At 40.1% G+C, this 20,083-nt stretch overlaps 1 protein-coding gene across 1 annotated transcript in view; it reads left to right on the top strand.

The window, feature by feature from the left end:
* The window catches only part of LOC139747028 (uncharacterized), a 585,752-nt gene that overhangs the window by 146,228 nt on the left and 419,441 nt on the right, over positions 1-20,083 (top strand). The window contains exon 7 of the mRNA XM_071658778.1: positions 14,465-14,572. Coding sequence (XP_071514879.1) covers positions 14,465-14,572 — 108 coding nt within the window. The remainder of the gene's footprint in view (positions 1-14,464; positions 14,573-20,083) is intronic.

Raw genomic sequence — 20,083 nt, 5'->3', positions numbered from 1 at the left:
CCCTTCTTTCATAATCTTTGCATTCTTGCTTGCCAACACTTTCATCTTAAGTCAAGTCAAGTCAAGTGGGCCCTGGGATCCCCCAGCCTCTCTCAGCTGGTGGTACTACTCCAGATTGGTGCTGGATAGTTCTGTAATGGTTGCACTGTCATAAATTTCAGAGTTTGGAAAGTATGAAAAAAAAACACAGAAAAAGAGATAAAGATGTGTATTGATTAGTAATTGTGTATAAGAAAAGGAGGGTGCAGAATTAGGGTTGGATGTCAGTGATCTGGGCCTGAAAGGGTATACATAACAAATGCTACAGTGCTGGCTCACTGCTCCATAGCCACTATCCTTCCAGATACCCAGGCAGTAGTACCTCCCTGATCACTGGTTGCCTGCCAATCTCTACTACTACTACTATTATGAAATAGCAGTAGCAATGGATGCCACCTTCTGTTACTACATGCTGGTAGACTAAATGTTGATACTTGCATTGCAAGAATTAATGGATTTTTTTAAAATTGGCACTGTTTTAGATTGTTGATGGCTTTTATGGTATCTCTAAGATCTAATAAGCAACCACTTTATCAGCTTGTATCTTGTCACCATAGAAAAATGCACAGTTTTGTTGCCAAAAAATGTACAGTTTTGTTGCCAAATCTTTTATCAGAATTGCAAGGCGTATTCTTTGATACACTTTTGTTTCTTTGATTAGTCCTTTGATATGAATGTCTTAAACAGACTGAAGTATAACTGGGATACTCTAGGAAATATTCCATACAGTATTCCAGTTGTGCTGAGACATCATTTGGATGATCATGATAATACTGACACTTAAGTTAAAGTTAATGATGATTAGATCTAGCAAAAATGTTATTGCTCTCAGAGCAAGATCGGGCAGTACAACACACTGGTTAAGGTGCTGCGTGACCTCAAGGAGTCTGAAACTAAGCTTAAGGTTCATCTTGAAGCTGCAAAGAAATCTGAGGTGATGGTTTATGAGATGGTGTGACTTTACTGGATGTGCTTATTTGTAAAATGCATGGTTTTTCAAACTATTAGTCATGTTTGTTTGACAAGGTCGTAACCAGTTTTAGTAGTGAAGTATCTTTTCAGTATATATAAAAGTTAGGCTTCTTTTGTTTTAAGCTGGATATGATCTGGACTGTATTAGTAATTGCACATTTTGCACTGGGTGGATCCTAAGCTTAGGTTCCAGTATCTACTGCAGTGCTCTGGTCATGATCAAGCTTCTTAATCTTACTAAACAGTTTTAGTAGCACAGTTTCTTTTTGATTTGTTATATTTGAACATATTTTTCTGTAACTGGATATGACCTGGACTGTATTTGTATTTGTACATTTTGGACTGAGTGGGTTATGGTCATTCTTGAATTTCTTAACCTTACTCAACAGTTTTAGTACAGTATATTTTAATTATGCAAAAGGTAATGTAGGTTTTTAAACTGGATATGGATAGAAAATATTTCTGTTTCTACGTTTTGTAAGGTAGATCATAGAATTAGATTGTGGTATTTTCCATGATACACAAATGATAATTGAATTTTGCATCCTTTTCAGGACATATTAGTTTTAAAAACAATTCTTTAAGATAAGGAGAATAAGAAAGTTTTGATATAGTAAAAGGTGTTAAACAAACATAACCATATGAATTAAGTATGTTTTAGATACTTGAGCCTTTGTGAAGTGCCAAGGTATTTAAATCTTTATTGCATCACTCTCAATTAAACCCATCATGTCATCTTCCCTGTTGTTTAATTCTGTTGATCTTGGCAATTGAATAATCTTTGATATTATATTCAGAATCACTTATCAGAGATTCCTGGTATGTTTAGATATGATAGTTGGTTGTCATCTTTAACTGAAAACCTTAGATATGTTATCACTTAATACTATGAAACTGCTGAGTGAGGTCCCTTTGGTAGCATATGTCTTGTTCTTACCATTGTTGTCTATTTGTAACTTGAGGGTTTTGGAGTTTTTATCATATCATAGAAGGCATTTAAGAGGGGCAGAGGCATGAGGCTGGAAACCCTCCCATTCTTGGGTTTCACTTTCTGAAAGTTGGAACAGAATAAGTCATCAAATGAGGAGTGCTCTTCACCTTGAGGTCTGAAGTCTCAGTCTTGGATGTCTGAATGTATGTTGATGCAACCAAGATAAACTAAAGGGAGAGATGGGTAGTATGTTAGGAAAGGAACCTGGATGTTCTAGCTGTGAGTGAAACAAAGCTCAAGGTTAAGAGAATAGTTTGGAAATATCATAGGTGTATAGTCAGGGGTTGATTTGAGGGTGAGAGCTAAGGAAGGGGTAGCACTTCTGCTGAAGGAGGAGTTGTAGGAATGTGTGAAAGAATGTAAGGAAGTGAGACTCAGATTGATGTGAATGAAAATGAAAGTGAATTATGAGAGTTGGGTGATTATTTGCATTAATGTACTTGCTAACGAGAAGAATGATGAAGAGAGGCAAGTGTTTTGGGTGCAGCTGAATGAGTGTGTCAGCAGTTCTGATGGGAGAGATTGAGTATTATTGATGGGTGACTTGAATGTGAAAGTGGGTGATTTGGCTGTTGAGGGTATAACTAGGGGTCATGTGATGTGAATGGAAATGGTGAAATGTTTCTGAAGTTATTTGCCAAAAAGTTACTGGTGATTGGGAATTCCTGGTTTGAAAAGAGGGACATGCTTAAGTATATGTGGAGTAGAAAAGATAGTAAGTGGGCATTAATGGATTACCCACTAATTGATAGGCACTGAAAAGAGAGACTCTTGGATGTGAATGTGCTGAGAGGGGTAGCTAGTAGGATGTCTGATTATTATCTGGTCAAGGTGAGGGTGAGGACATGTAAAGGCTTTTGGAAAAGAGGAAATGATATGAGTGAAAAAAAGTTGTGAAAGTAAGAGAGTTTGGGAAAGAGACTTGTTTGAAATGATGCTAGGAGAGATTGAGGGTAGAGTGGCAACAGATGAGAGTAAACAAAGATACGGGAGTGGAGAGGAATGGGAGGTATTTAGGGACTAGGTTTGTGTGTGCGAGAGAAATGTGTTAGCATGCTGAAGGTGGTAGTTAGGCAGGTGAGAAAGGATAGTGAGGTGAGGAAATTACATTGTTGGCGATTGAGAGAAGTGAGGTGTGTGAGCAGCTTTTACAGGAATGGAGTGTGATTGGTTGGGAGATGTACAAGAGAAAGCAGCTGGAAGTTAAGGGGAAAGTGCAGGGGCTGAAAAAGAGGGCAAATGAAAGTTAGGATGAGAGAGTATCATCAAACTTCAGGGAAAATAAGAATATATTGTGGAAGGAGTTTAATAGTATGAGAAAGTGGGAACATCAGTAAAGGGGAGAAATGAGGATGTGGTAACAGGTAGAGATGAGGTGGAGGAGTTTGAATGAATACTTTGAAATATGAAGTACTGTTAAGTGTGTTTGATGATAGTGTGGAGATATGTGAAGTGAGAGTCAATGCAAGTGGTGTAGTGACTGATGTGAGAAGAGGTGGTGAAAGCCTTGTATAAGATAGAATGTGGCAAGGCAGCTGTAGTGGATTGTATGGCAGTTGAATTCTTAAGAAAGGAGATAACTGTGTTGTTGATTGGTTAGTTAGAATCTTTAATGTATGTGTGGCTTATGGTGAGACACCTGAGGATTGGCTGAACGTATGTATCATTCCATTTTTTAACTTTCTAAAATGGGAAACTGAAGAAGGAGTCACGCGGGGAGTGCTCATCCTCCTCGAAGGCTCAGATTGGGGTGCCTAAATGTGTGTGGATGTAACCAAGATGTGAAAAAAGGAGAGATAGGTAGTATGTTTGAGGAAAGGAAGCTGGATGTTTTGGCTCTGAGTGAAACGAAGCTCAAGGGTAAAGGGGAAGAGTGGTTTGGGAATGTCTTGGGAGTAAAGTCAGGGGTTAGTGAGAGGACAAGAGCAAGGGAAGGAGTAGCAGTACTCCTGAAACAGGAGTTGTGGGAGTATGTGATAGAATGTAAGAAAGTAGATTCTCGATTAATATGGGTAAAACTGAAAGTTGATTGAGAGAGATGGATGATTATTGGTGCATATGCACCTGGGCATGAGAAGAAAGATCATGAGAGGCAAGTGTTTTGGGAGCAGCTGAATGAGTGTGTTAGTGGTTTTGATGCACGAGACCGGGTTATAGTGATGGGTGATTTGAATGCAAAGGTGAGTAATGTGGCAGTTGAGGGAATAATTGGTATACATGGGGTGTTCAGTGTTGTAAATGGAAATGGTGAAGAGCTTGTAGATTTATGTGCTGAAAAAGGACTGATGATTGGGAATACCTGGTTTAAAAAGCGAGATATACATAAGTATACTTATGTAAGTAGGAGAGATGGCCAGAGAGCGTTATTGGATTACGTGTTAATTGACAGGCGCGCGAAAGAGAGACTTTTGGATGTTAATGTGCTGAGAGGTGCAACTGGAGGGATGTCTGATCATTATCTTGTGGAGGCTAAGTTGAAGATTTGTATGGGTTTTCAGAAAAGAAGAGTGAATGTTGGGGTGAAGAGGGTGGTGAGAGTAAGTGAGCTTGGGAAGGAGACTTGTGTGAGGAAGTACCAGGAGAGACTGAGTACAGAATGGAAAAAGGTGAGAACAATGGAAGTAAGGGGAGTGGGGGAGGAATGGGATGTATTTAGGGAATCAGTGATGGATTGCGCAAAAGATGCTTGTGGCATGAGAAGAGTGGGAGGTGGGCTGATTAGAAAAGGTAGTGAGTGGTGGGATGAAGAAGTAAGAGTATTAGTGAAAGAGAAGAGAGAGGCATTTGGACGATTTTTGCTGGGAAAAAATGCAATTGAGTGGGAGATGTATAAAAGAAAGAGACAGGAGGTCAAGAGAAAGGTGCAAGAGGTGAAAAAAAGGGCAAATGAGAGTTGGGGTGAGAGAGTATCATTAAATTTTAGGGAGAATAAAAAGATGTTCTGGAAGGAGGTAAATAAAGTGCGTAAGACAAGGGAGCAAATGGGAACTTCAGTGAAGGGCGCAAATGGGGAGGTGATAACAAGTAGTGGTGATGTGAGAAGGAGATGGAGTGAGTATTTTGAAGGTTTGTTGAATGTGTTTGATGATAGAGTGGCAGATATAGGGTGTTTTGGTCGAGGTGGTGTGCAAAGTGAGAGGGTTAGGGAAAATGATTTGGTAAACAGAGAAGAGGTAGTAAAAGCTTTGCGGAAGATGAAAGCCGGCAAGGCAGCAGGTTTGGATGGTATTGCAGTGGAATTTATTAAAAAAGGGGGTGACTGTATTGTTGACTGGTTGGTAAGGTTATTTAATGTATGTATGACTCATGGTGAGGTGCCTGAGGATTGGCGGAATGCGTGCATAGTGCCATTGTACAAAGGCAAAGGGGATAAGAGTGAGTGCTCAAATTACAGAGGTATAAGTTTGTTGAGTATTCCTGGTAAATTATATGGGAGGATATTGATTGAGAGGGTGTGAAGGCATATACAGAGCATCAGATTGGGGAAGAGCAGTGTGGTTTCAGAAGTGGTAGAGGATGTGTGAATCAGGTGTTTGCTTTGAAGAATGTATGTGAGAAATACTTCGAAAAGCAAATGGATTTGTATGTAGCATTTATGGATGTGGAGAAGGCATATGATAGAGTTGATAGAGATGCTCTGTGGAAGGTATTAAGAATATATGGTGTGGGAGGCAAGTTGTTAGAAGCAGTGAAAAGTTTTTATCGAGGATGTAAGGCATGTGTACGTGTAGGAAGAGAGGAAAGTGATTGGTTCTCAGTGAATGTAGGTTTGCGGCAGGGGTGTGTGATGTCTCCATGGTTGTTTAATTTGTTTATGGATGGGGTTGTGAGGGAGGTGAATGCAAGAGTTTTGGAAAGAGGGGCAAGTATGAAGTCTGTTGGGGATGAGAGAGCTTGGGAAGTGAGTCAGTTGTTGTTCGCTGATGATACAGCGCTGGTGGCTGATTCATGTGAGAAACTGCAGAAGCTGGTGACTGAGTTTGGTAAAGTGTGTGAAAGAAGAAAGTTAAGAGTAAATGTGAATAAGAGCAAGGTTATTAGGTACAGTAGGGTTGAGAGTCAAGTCAATTGGGAGGTGAGTTTGAATGGAGAAAAACTGGAAGAAGTGAAGTGTTTTAGATATCTGGGAGTGGATCTGGCAGCGGATGGAACCATGGAAGTGGAAGTGGATCATAGGGTGGGGGAGAGGGGTGAAAATTCTGGGAGCCTTGAAGAATGTGTGGAAGTCGAGAACGTTATCTCGGAAAGCAAAAATGGGTATGTTTGAAGGAATAGTGGTTCCAACAATGTTGTATGGTTGCGAGGCGTGAGCTATGGATAGAGTTGTGCGCAGGAGGATGGTTGTGCTGGAAATGAGATGTTTGTGGACAATGTGTGGTGTGAGGTGGTTTGATCGAGTAAGTAACGTAAGGGTAAGAGAGATGTGTGGAAATAAAAAGAGCGTGGTTGAGAGAGCAGAAGAGGGTGTTTTGAAATGGTTTGGGCACATGGAGAGAATGAGTGAGGAAAGATTGACCAAGAGGATATATGTGTCGGAGGTGGAGGGAACGAGGAGAAGAGGGAGACCAAATTGGAGGTGGAAAGATGGAGTGAAAAAGATTTTGTGTGATCGGGGCCTGAACATGCAGGAGGGTGAAAGGAAGGCAAGGAATAGAGTGAATTGGATCGATGTGGTATACCGGGGTTGACGTGCTGTCAGTGGATTGAATCAAGGCATGTGAAGCGTCTGGGGTAAACCATGGAAAGCTGTGTAGGTATGTATATTTGTGTGTGTGGACGTATGTATATACATGTGTATGGGGGTGGGTTGGGCCATTTCTTTTGTCTGTTTCCTTGCGCTACCTCGCAAACGCGGGAGACAGCGACAAAGCAAAAAAAAAAAAAAAAAAAAAAAGTAATGGGGATAATTACAAGTGTTTGAATTACAGAGGTATGTTTGTTAAGTGTACCTGGTAAGTTTCATGAAAGATTAGTGACTGAGAGGGTGGTGGCATGCATAGGGCATTATAATGATAAGGAACAATGTGGTTTTAGGAGTGGTCGAAGATGAGTAGATCAGATGTTTGCTTTGAAGACTCTACCAAAAATACTTATAGAAACATAGGGATTTGTATGTGGCTTTTATGGATCTGGAGAAGTTTTTTTTGGGTTTGATAGGGACATTTTCTGGAAAGTTACTAATATATGGTGTGGGGGAAAAGTTGTCACAAGCAGTGAGAAATTCTTGTCGAGAGTGAGGTGTGTGTACACAAAAATAGAAAGGAAGGTGAGTGGCTCTGGGTGAAGATGGGTCTCTGGTAGGGGTGCGTGATGTCTTCAGCACTGTTTAATCTGTTTTTGGATGGAGTGGTAAGGAAGTTTAAAGCAAGGGTCTTGTAAAGAAGGGCAAGTGTGCAGTCTGTTGGGATGGGGAACATGGTAGGTGATTCAGTTGTTTATTGATGACACTGTGCTGGTTTCTGATTTGAGTGATAACCTACAGGTCGGTGTCTTGAGTTGAGAATGTGTGAAAGGTGAAAATTGAGGGTAAATGTGAATAAAAGCTAGGTTATGAGGTACAGCATTTCAAAGAGACAAGTTAGTTGGGGTGTGAGTTTGAATGGAGAAAACCTTGTGAAAGTTCGGTTGTGAGTTTGAATGGAGAAAACTTTGGGGAAGTGAAGCATTGTAGATATTTAGGAATGGACATGGGAACAAATGGAACCATGAAAACTGAGGTTAGTCAAAGGGTGGGCGAGGGTATGAAATTCCTGGGAGCATTGAGGAAAGTATGGAAAGAGAAGCTGCTATGTGGGAAGGCAAAGGTGGGTATGTTTGAAGGTATAGTACCTAATGGAGATTTATGGATGTGAGTGATTGGTCATAGAAAAAATGTGTAAAAGATGATTGTGTTAGAAATGAAATGTTTGAGGACAGATTGTTGTGTGAAAAGGGTTGATTTAGTAAGAAATGATATGGCAGGAAAGAAGTCTGAAAAGTAGAGAAATATGGTTAAGAGAGCTGTAGAAGGTGTACAGAAATGGTTTAGACATATGGGGAGAATGAGTCAGGAAAGGTTGACAGATTATATATATATGTGTCAGAAGTGTGGTGAGATGGATAAGGGGGAGAACGAATTGAATGTGGAAGGACAGATTGTGAGTGGTGTGGGTCTGAGTATGCTGGAGAAGGAAAGGCTTGCACAGAATGTAATGAATTGGAGAGGTGTGGTGTACATGGGGTGACAAGCAGTCAGTGGACTGAACCAGGGCAAATGAAGAAACCAGGGAAAACCATGGAAAGGTCTATGGGGCCTGCTTTTGGATAGGGGACTGCTGTTTTGATTCATAACACGTGAGATCTAGGAGAATGGATGAGAGTGAATGAGGCCTTTTTTCATTTGCTCTTAACATGGGTAGATCAAACAAGTTCAAAGAAGATAGAAAAAAGTTAAATATAGTATCTGTACTTTACTTTGGTGAGTAAAGGCACATTTTTTTTTTCAAATGCTGGCAGGGAAATTTTGAACATACAGCATACTATGTTAGGACTCACTGAACATCATACACTTACATAGACAGAGCTTTACCTCTACCTTCCTGCCCCAGTATTCTCTTCTGTGAGGTTCCCACAATGCTTAGGAAACTGATACCAGATAAGGTCACTGATCACGAAATTTTTACCTCTCTCTAAGAAAGAGTCCTGGTGTTAACCCAGATCTCTTCTTAAGGGCTCCTGCAACCAAGACTGTGCTACTTCCAGTAGCTGGGAAATGTGAACTCCTTAGAGTGAGTTCTTTGGCAAGACTGTACTCTCAGTAATACAGTATCACCAAAGGTGGCTTTTTATTTGTGGTGTAACCTCATGCAGGTGGAATCTGATAACACAATAGACAGAACACCAACCATTCTGGGTGTCACATATGAAGGACAAATAAGATTCTCTTTCCACAACAGTAACAGCAATATTATAGGAATACACATACTGAATTACCTCAGAATGGATTAAAAAAAGAATCAAGTAATATCCTCTACAAACAATTCAATCACTTCACTTTAAACTATGCCATGCCTGCATGCTCCTCTATCTTCTCAAAACCAAACATAACAAAGCTGCATTTCTCACAGAATAGTGTATTCTGAACAATCATTGGCTGCCTTGGAACTACCAACACTTGTCACCTATACAGTGCAACAAAGATCCTCCCTATACAGTTCCACCTCAGCATGTTTGGCACTCAGTTCTGTGAAACAGCATCGGACAATCCCATCCAAAGGAAGAAAGTAGCATGTAGTATTAAACAGTGAAGCCACAGATTGGCTAGACGTAGTGAGTGATGTGCCGAAGGGGTCTGTCCTAAGCCCCATTCTTTCCATGATATACATTAATGATCTAGAACTCGGTCACATATCTAATATCTCTGAATTTGCTGATGATACTAAACTAGGAGGTAGAGCTGTAAACAGGCGGGACTGCGAAATGATTCAAAGAGATCTTAACTTATTAGCATTATGGTCAGACAGATGGCAAATGAAGTTTAATGTAGTCAAGGGTGAAGTTATGCACTTTGGAGATGAGAATATACTGGTGAGGTCACTGTTGAGGGCAAGTTGCTGATATTCAGAGTTACAGAACTGGCTGAATCTCAGACAAGAGCAGACTCCCTTCTAAGGTGTCTTGATGAATTGGACAATGTTCTTCATGACAGAAAGAAAGATATAAGCTATCTATCAAATGTAATTTCATCTGGTTCTTTAATGGTAACGGATGATTCACAGTACTGTTTTCAGTACTAGGCCCCATTCTTTCCATGATATACGTTAATGATCTAGAACTCGGTCTCATATCAAATATCTCTGAATTTGCTGATGATACTAAACTAGGAGGTAGAGCTGTAAACAGGCGGGACTGCGAAATGATTCAGAGATCTTAACTTATTAGCGTTATGGTCAGACAGATTGCAAATGAAGTTTAATGTAGACAAGAGTGAAGTTATGCACTTTGAAGATGAGAATATACGTTACAACTACAAAGTATTTGGAAACTCTCTAACTAAAGTAAATGAAGAAAAGGATTTTGGAGTTGTCATTAGCAACAGTCTGAAATACACTAAATAATGTCAAGCAGCAAGTAAAAAAAGGCAACTAAATATTTGGTTTCATAGCCAGGAACATAAATTACAAGACACCAGAAACAATTCTCACACTTAATTCTCTAGTAAGAACACACCTTGAATGTGCAGTCCAGTTTTGGTCCCCAAACTATAAAAAAGACGAGGAAGTATAAGAGCAAGTACAAGATGCGCAATGAAATTGATCCCATCCCTTAGAAATCTGGCATATGAAGTGGCTAAAATGATAGGATCTCTTCTCCCTTAAAAAATGTAGACTTCTCAATGACTTACTTGAAGTGTTCAAGATTCTGAACAAGTTCGATGACATAAATCATGAACATCTTTTCGAAATACAAGAAAATACTGTTACCAGGACAAATGGAATAAAACTCAAAGCTAAGAGATGTAGCATGGACATGGGAAAAGTTTCTTTTCCTAAAGGTGTGTTGAGCACTGGAATTAGTTACGGTTAAATGCAGTGAATGCTAAGACTATGAATATCTTCAAAATACATTTAGACAAATATTTTGTAAATTCTGGTATACTCTGAGTAAAATGCCAGAAATAAAGTGTATAAATGACAGTAGTAACGGGGACAGTAGAAAGCTAATGTGCAGCTGAGGAGTCAGTGATAGCTTAAAGAACTGCTGAGTGGAATTACATTTTTATGTAAAGTTAAACTCCTTCCCCTGCCCTTTTTTTCTTTATACCAGACATCCCAGTTGCAGTTGTGGGCCAATCAAGCCTCCTGTTTTGTCTTTCACATGTAAACTCATGTAAAGCACTCCATTACTAACCACCAACCCCCAAGCAGAAATAAAAAGGTGTTCCCTGCCTCACACTTCAATTACATCTACTCATGGATCCCCCACCTAAACAAATATAACACTTGACAAAATGTGTGCACCTTGATAAGACCCAACAGTCATTGAACAACCACCCTCCCAACTCATTCGAACTTTAAACCACCATACAACACTCATTAGAGGCTACGCTTCCAGACAAACATGAGTCACACTTTCCCATCTGTGATCAGGATAACACTACTACAACACTACATACTCCATTTCAACATGTCTCCAAGATGGGCCTCCATGGCTTATTGGTATATTACTAACCATGAGTTACCATGGGCCAACGTGGGCCAGACCAGCCTGAACTTGAATTCTGGGCATGGCAGTGGGCCCACACCCAACCGAGGTGTTCATCTTCCCCTTGGGGTTGGTCAAGAAATGAGTACATGGCTCAGACTGGGATGTTATTACCTATTTGTAATTGCCTATTTTACTCTACTGGAATGGAATTTTACTCTCATGGAGCCCCACCTCTTGAATATTCTCTGCTATCATATATCTTCAGTTTATGTATAGTGTCTGCATTAACATGTCCACCACTCATACAATGAAAATACTTTATTACATCTTGTTCAACTTTTTTTTTGCTTAATTTCATGTTATGTCCTCCGGTTGCTCTATCCATACATATCTTAAAGAACTCTTCACTGTCCACATTATTTACATGTTTGAAAAACTCCAAGTTGTGATGTGATCACCCCTCATTCTTCTCTTTTCCAGAGTGGATGAAGTTACAGCCTTCAGCCTTTCTCTGTGACTTAGCTCTTTTAATTCAATTTCCATCTTTATTACCCTCCTTTGAACCTTCTTTATTTGCTATTTGTGCTGCTTTAAGTTCAGTGACCATACTTGAGAATTGTATTATAGTTTTGGCTTTATACTCAAAAGCTGTTCTGATATTCACCAGAAGACAGTTTTTCTCTTCAACCATTCTTCTAATATGGCACTCTGATGGCAGGTTAGGGACAGTGTCACCTCCCAAGTCCTTCTCAGACGCAGGATCTTGAAGCTTATTTTTGGCTAGATAATAGTCAAACTGAGGCCTTCTTTCATATTGTCCTATCCTTATGAGTACATTTGCTTGGGTTGAATTTCATCAACTATGTATCAGACCAAGTTTGGAGTTTGCTCAGGTCCCTCATGACTTTTGCATCATCTGCAGATATATTCAGGTTAGAGTCCATACCTTTAGGTGAGTCATTTCTTTAGATCAAGAAGAATTAAGGTCCCAAAACAGAACCCTAAGGCACTCTGCTGGAGTCCATCCATTTGGAATGCTTCCCTGATATTTGTCCTTTGTTCATTTCCACTAAGATGATGATCTCTCCATTGAAGCAATGGAGTCTCCCTCTTACTCTTACCTGGTATTCCAGCATCTTGTTCAGCTTCGTCTCTTCGATGTATATCGACTGACTTATATTCCTCTCTTGTGTCTCCCCTGATGATGTGATTATTACACGAAAGTGCACATGGGAACTTATTTTGTTTCATTTTCTCCATGGACTCATAGGAATGTATGTATATGTGTATATGTTGATATGTCTATGTATGCATATATATGTGTATGGGCATTTATGTATATATATATGTTTGTGAGTGGATGGGACATACTTTTGTCTGTTTCCTGACACTACCTTGCTGACGCGGGAAACAGTGATTAAATATGATATATGAAATGTGTGATTTATATTTATATCTTTATGCGTTAGTGAGGTAGCGCAAGGAAACAGATGAAAGAATGGCCCAGCTCACCCACATACACATGTATATACATACACATCCACGACACGCACATATACATACCTATACATTTCAACGTATACATATATATACATACAGACATATACATAGATACACATGTACATAGTTCATACTTTGCTGCTTTTATTCATTCCCGTCGCCACCCTGCCACACATGAAATGACACCCCCTCCCCCTCCACGCATGCAAGGTAGCGCTAGGAAAAGACAACAAAAGACAACGAAGGCCACATTCGTTCACACTCAGTCTCTAGTTGTCATGTATAATGCACCAAAACTGCAGCTCCCTTTTCACAGCCAGGCCCCTCAAAACTTTCCATGGTTTACCCCAGATGCTTCACATGCCCTGGTTCAATCTATTAGCATGTCAATGAATATATATCTCAATGTGGATTTAGAACACCTTGTATTGGCTCGACCTGATCTGTATGCTAGAATGCATGTCGTGAGATGTCTATCTTGGTCATCCTGTGAAATCTTTTGATGGAAGAAATCTATTGAAAAGGTCTTTGTCACCCTTTCTTTACCTTTGTCAAATTGGACCATAGCTTTAGACTACCCTGAGTGGTTCAAAGGATTCTTACTGGATAATTGGTTTCCAGAGTTTCTCCAGTTCACCATCAGTAGTCATTATTTTTGCCACATGTTTATTCTTGATGTGAAAGTTTTTTCTTTAACCCTCCTCATCCATTTGGATATGCTCTGACTCGTAGGATGGACCACAGAGGAGAAAAATGTAGGTTTTGAAGATGGAAAATTCTTTTCCATCCAAGTTGATGTTCCATGAGCAATATTTCCTGGTTTTTCATACTGCCCAGCCTTCTTCTTATTTTCAAAAAACCCCTTCTACTTACTTTCTGTGGCTGCTTTAGGTTAGTTCCTGCAATCTGCGAAATGTTAGATCTGAAGAGCTAGTATGGAGTAGGTTTATAATGGCAATTGCTGATTGACTGAGGGTGAATGCATTAAATTAGTGAAGCCAGGTGCCTCCTTACCGTTAAATGTGATGGTAGGTAGAGCCATTACCCATATATTCTTTGGGAATGTATCTCATATTCGCAAGACACCAACTCAGAGAGAAAAGGTTTTTCAGTTTTTTGACATGGTTATCAACAAGGATAAACAAGAATTCTGTGTTTAGTTACTGATATGAGTTTAAGAGTCATTGTTATAGTAGACTAGGAAATTTAGCTTATTCTTAAAATAGTTTAAAAGATTATTGTTTCATAACTAAAGTAGTATGATTTTGAACAGAGTAATTAGACTTCACAATGTTTACTGTGTTTACTTGAGCTTCGTATTTCAGTACTCTTTATGTACATCCATGCATGCCTAAAAGACCCAGATTAGATGAGAATTAACTTTTAGGTCTTGTTGTTCATTTTATTAACTTATTGTGTTTTGCCTGTTGTCTTGATTGAATATTTAATATTGACTTGGTGTGATGAATGGGCAACATGCCTGTAATGATTTTTTTGCCCTGGTACAAAAAGAAAGCACTTGCTGTAGTTAATGAATAAGAGATCATGAGGTTAATTGTTGTCTAGATTTTTGTCTAATTATGATGATGGCTTTCAAACTTTTGAAGTGTTGAAACTATTTTTTGCACTGTGGCAAGAAGAGACTTTATGTTTTCTTAGATTATCAGAACAGCTGAACTTCTTCCTTGAAACTGGTAGCAGTTTCTTATGTTTGTGAAAGTTTTTCCTTGGTGATGTTTTGCATGGAATGTGATTTTGTCCTTGATTATCCACAAGGGTACCCAGAGTGACATATACAACCGATTTGCCACCCTGAATAAATCTCTACAGCACCAGGAGGGGGAGTACATGGACATCCTGGCTCGGTCTTTGGTGCTAAACAAGGTACTAAGGTGCAAGCCACATTTATGTCTTATGTTTCAGAGTATGGTTAATTATGTTTATCATTAAGTTGTAAGTAGGAGTGTGAATATTAGATATATTTGAAAACTTTAAGTTACTTTCTTCATTATATAAGATTTTGGCATAAATAGTATTTATTTTTTTTGGATTCTAAGTAAATGGAATGTTAATTGATTGTTATTGATATTGATATGTTTAGTGCAGTATTAGGGTCTCACCTGAATTGGTGCTATATTGCATAATGAGGCTTGATTTTCTTTGTAAATTTCATTCTTTAGCAGCATTTCAGAGATTTTTGATGAGTCTTTGACACTAGAATTTGTTAAGATATATACTGATTTTTTTTTTATTGATTCTAGTACCAACGTACTTTACATGCAGGAGATAGCTTAACAGAAATAGATAGATAGGGTTATACGTAGATAGATGATATGACCTCTCAAAAGACATCCCACAGACCCAGTGAGCTAGAAAGAGGGAGATAAAGTTTGCCTGTGAGAGAGAAACACAAAAGGACATTTAAAGAAATGGATCCATCGGGACGGTTCAGTGCACTGGGTAGCATGAATGAATGGGGAGGAAGTAGAGTAGAAGAGGTGATTATAATGTAAGGGATTGTAGAAAAAGTAGATAAGGATGACATTGGTGTTCAGATTTATGGAATATGTCCAGTAATACATCTGGTATAGTTTTGTTCAGGACAGAATAGGCAGAAGCATGATGGATATGTTTCTGGTAAGTGAGAGGGGTCAAAGAGAATGGTTTGGTAAATAGAGAAGAGGTAGTGAAAGCTTTGCAGAAGATGAAAGCTGGCTAGGGTGCAAGTTTGGATGGTATTGCTGTGGAATTTATAAAAGGGAGTGACTGTGTTCTTGATTGGTTGGTAAGGATATTCAATATATGTATGGATCATGGTGAAGTGCCTGAGGATTGGCAGAGTGCATGCATAGTGCCATTGTACAAAGGTAAAGGGGATAAAGGGAGTGTTCAAATTACAGAGGCATAAGTTTGTTGAGTACATCCCTGGGGATAGGGGAGAAAGAATACTTCCCACGTATTCCCTGCGTGTCGTATAAGGCGACTAAAAGGGGAGGGAGCGGGTGGCTGGAAATCCTCCCCTCTCTTTTTTTCAATTTTCCAAAAGAAGGAACAGAGAAGGGGGCCAGGTGAGGATGTTCCCTCAAAGGCCCATTCCTCTGTTCTTAACGCTACCTCGCTGACGTGGGAAATGGCGAATAGTACGAAAGAAAGAAAGAAAAGTTTGTTGAGTATTCCTGGGAAATTATATGGGAGGGTTTTTGATCGAGAGGGTAAAGGCATGTACAGAGCATCAGATTGGGGAAGAGCAGTGTGGTTTCATAAGTGGTAGAGGATGTGTGGATCAGATGTTTGCTTTGAAGAATGTATGTGAGAAACTCAGAAAAACAGATGGATTAGTATGTGGCATTTATGGATCTGGAGAAGGCATAAGATAGGGTTGATAGAGAAGCTTTGTGGAAGGTTTTAAGAGTATATGGTGCAGGAGGTAAAGTTGCTTGAAGCAGTGAAAAGTTTTTACCAAGGATGTAATGCATGTGTACAAGTAGGAAGAGAGGAAAGTGATTGGTTCCCAGTGAATGTTGGTTTGTGGCAGGAGTGCAATATGTCTCTATGGTTGTTTAATTTGTTTATGGATGGGATGGTTAGGGAGGTGAATGCAAGAGTTTTGGAGAGAGGGGCATGTATGCAGTCTGTTGTAGATAAGAGGGCTTGGGAAGTGAGTCAGTTGTTGTTCGCTGATGATACAGCGCTGGTGGCTGATTCGGGTGAGAAACTACAGAAGTTGGTGACTGAATTTGGTAAAGTTGAGAGTAAATGTGAATAAGAGCAAGGTTGTTAGGTTCAGTAAGTAATGAAAGGGTAAGAGTGATGTGTGGTAATAAAAAGAGTGTGGTTAAGAAAGTAGAAGAGAGTGTGTTGAAATGGTTTGGACACATGGAGAGAATGAGTGAGGAAAGATTGACAAAGAGGATATATGTGTCAGAGATGGAGGGAACAAGGAGAAGTGGGAGACCAAATTGGAGGTGGAAGGATGGAGTGAAAAAGATTTTGAGCGACCAGGGCCTGAACATATAGGAGGGTGAATGGCTTGCAAAGAATAGAGTGAATTGGAATGATGTGGTATACCGTGGTCAACATGCTGTCAATGGATTGAACCAGGGCGGTAATAACAAGCAGTGGTGAAGTGAGAAGGAGATAAAGGTAGTATTTTGAAGGTTTGTTGAATGTGTTTGATGATAGAGTGGCAGATATAGGGTGTTATGGTCGAGGTGGTGTGTGAAGTGAGAGGGTCTGGGAGAATGGTTTAGTAAACAAAGAAGAGGTAGTGAAAGCTTTGTAGAAGATGAAAGCTGGCAAGGGGGTGGATTTAGATGGTATTGCAGTGGAATTTATTGAAAAAAAGGGGGGAACTGTGTTGTTGACTGGTTTGTGAGGATATTCAATGTATGTATAGTTCTTTCATTTATGGATCTGGAGAAGACATATGACAGAGTTGATAGAGATGCTCTGTGGAAGATATTAAGAGTATACAGTGTGGAAGTTAAGTTGCTAGAAGCAGTGAAAAGTTTTTATCGAGGATGTAAGGCATGTGTATGATTAGGAAGAGAGGAAAGCGATTGGTTCCCAGTGAATGTCAGTTTGTGGCAGGGGTATGTGATGTCTCCATGGCTGTTTAATTTGTTTATGGGTGGGGTTGTTACGGAAGTGAATGCAAGAGTTTTAGAGAGAGGGGCAAGTATGCTGTCTGTTGTGGATGAGAAGGCTTAGGAAGTGAATGAGTTGTTGTTCACTGATGATACAGCGCTGGTGGCTGATTCGAGTGAGAAACTGCAGAAGCTGGTGACTGAGTTTGGTAAAGTGTGTGAAAGAAGAAAGCTGAGAGTAAATGTGAATAAGAGCAAGGTTATTAGGTTCAGTTGAGTTGAGGGACAAGTCAATTGGGAGGTAAATTTAAATGGAGAAAAACTGGAGGAAGTGAAGTGTTTTAGATATCTGGGAGTGGATTTATTAGCGAATGGAACCATGGAAGCAGAAGTGAGTCACAGGGTGGGGGAGGGGGCAAAGGTTCTGGGATCGTTGAATAATATGTAGAAGGTGAGAATGTTATCTTGGAGAGCAAAAATGGGTATGTTTGAAGGAATTGTGGTTCCAACAATGCTATATGGTTGTGGGGCGTGGGCTATAGATAGGGTTGTGCGGAGGAGGGTGGATGTGTTGGAAATGAGATGTTTGAGGACAATGTGTGGTGTGAGATGGTTTCATCGAGTAAGTAATGAAAGGGTAAGAGAGATGTGTGGTAATAAAAAGAGTGTGGTTGAGAGAGCAGAAGAGGGTGTATTGAAATAATTTGGTCACATGGAGAGAATGAGTTAGGAAAGATTGACAATAGAGGATATATGTGTCAGAGATGGAAGGAACGAGGAGAAGTGGGAGACCAAATTGGAGGTGGAAGGATGGAGTGAAAAAGATTTTGTGTGATCGGGGCCTAAACATGCAAGAGGGTGAAAGGCATGCAAGGAATAGAGTGAATTGGAATGATGTGGTATACCGGGATTGACGAGCTGTCACTGGTATGTGAAGTGTCTGGGGTAAACCATGGAAAGTTTTGTGGGGCCTGGAGGTTGAAAGGGAGCTGTGGTTACGGTGCATTATACATGACAGCTAGAGACTGAGTGTGAACGAATGTAACCTTTGTTTTCTTTTCCTAGCGCCACCTCGCGTGCGTGTGGGTGGAGGGGGTTATCATTTCATGTGTAGTGGGATGGTGATGGGAATGAATAAATGCAGCAAGTATGAAATATGTACATGTGCATATATGTATATGTCTGTCTATGTATATATATGTATACGTTGAAATGTATGAGTATGTGTATTTGCGTGTGTGGACGTGTATGTATATACATGTGTATGTAGGTGGGTTGGGCTATTCTCTTGTTTGTTTCCTTGCGCTACCTTGCTAACGCGGGAGACAGCAACAAAGTATAATAAATAGATATATGTATGTATGTATATATATTTTTTTATTTTTATACTTTGTCGCTGTCTCCCGCGTTTGCGAGGTAGCGCAAAGAAACAGACGAAAGAAATGGCCCAAACCCCCCCATACACATGTATATACATACGTCCACACACGCAAATATACATACCTACACAGCTTTCCATGGTTTACCCCAGACGCTTCACATGCCTTGATTCAATCCACTGACAGCACGTCAACCCCGGTATACCACATCGCTCCAATTCACTCTATTCCTTGCCCTCCTTTCACCCTCCTGCATGTTCAGGCCCCGATCACACAAAATCTTTTTCACTCCATCTTTCCACCTCCAATTTGGTCTCCCTCTTCTCCTCGTTCCCTCCACCTCCGACACATATATCCTCTTGGTCAATCTTTCCTCACTCATTCTCTCCATGTACCCAAACCACTTCAAAACACCCTCTTCTGCTCTCTCAACCACGCTCTTTTTATTTCCACACATCTCTCTTACCCTTACATTACTCACTCGATCAAACCACCTCACACCACACATTGTCCTCAAACATCTCATTTCCAGCACATCCATCCTCCTGCGCACAACTCTATCCATAGCCCACGCCTCGCAACCATACAACATTTTTGGAACCACTATTCCTTCAAACATACCCATTTTTGCTTTCCGAGATAATGTTCTCGACTTCCACACATTCTTCAAGGCTCCCAGAATTTTCGCCCCCTCCCCCACCCTATGATCCACTTCCGCTTCCATGGTTCCATCCGCTGCCAGATCCACTCCCAGATATCTAAAACACTTCACTTCCTCCAGTTTTTCTCCATTCAAACTCACCTCCTAATTGAATTGACCCTCAACCCTACTGTACCTAATAACCTTGCTCTTATTCACATTTACTCTTAACTTTCTTCTTTCACACACTTTACCAAACTCAGTCACCAGCTTCTGCAGTTTCTCACATGAATCAGCCACCAGCGCTGTATCATCAGCGAACAACAACTGACTCACTTCCCAAGCTCTCTCATCCCCAACAGACTTCATACTTGCCCCTCTTTCCAAAACTCTTGCATTCACCTCCCTAACAACCCCATCCATAAACAAATTAAACAACCATGGAGACATCACACACCCCTGCCGCAAACCTACATTCACTGAGAACCAATCACTTTCCTCTCTTCCTACACGTACACATGCCTTACATCCTCGATAAAAACTTTTCACTGCTTCTAACAACTTTCCTCCCACACCATATATTCTTAATACCTTCCACAGAGCATCTCTATCAACTCTATCATATGCCTTCTCCAGATCCATAAATGCTACATACAAATCCATTTGCTTTTCTAAGTATTTCTCACATACATTCTTCAAAGCAAACACCTGATCCACACATCCTCTACCACTTCTGAAACCACACTGCTCTTCCCCAATCTAATGCTCTGTACATGCCTTCACCCTCTCA

This window comes from Panulirus ornatus, chromosome 5, assembly GCF_036320965.1.
Source record: "Panulirus ornatus isolate Po-2019 chromosome 5, ASM3632096v1, whole genome shotgun sequence".
In the NCBI taxonomy this organism is placed as follows: Eukaryota; Metazoa; Arthropoda; class Malacostraca; order Decapoda; family Palinuridae; genus Panulirus; species Panulirus ornatus.
The sequence above is the reverse complement of the archived record's forward strand: the minus strand, read 5'-3'. Positions and strand labels throughout refer to the sequence as shown.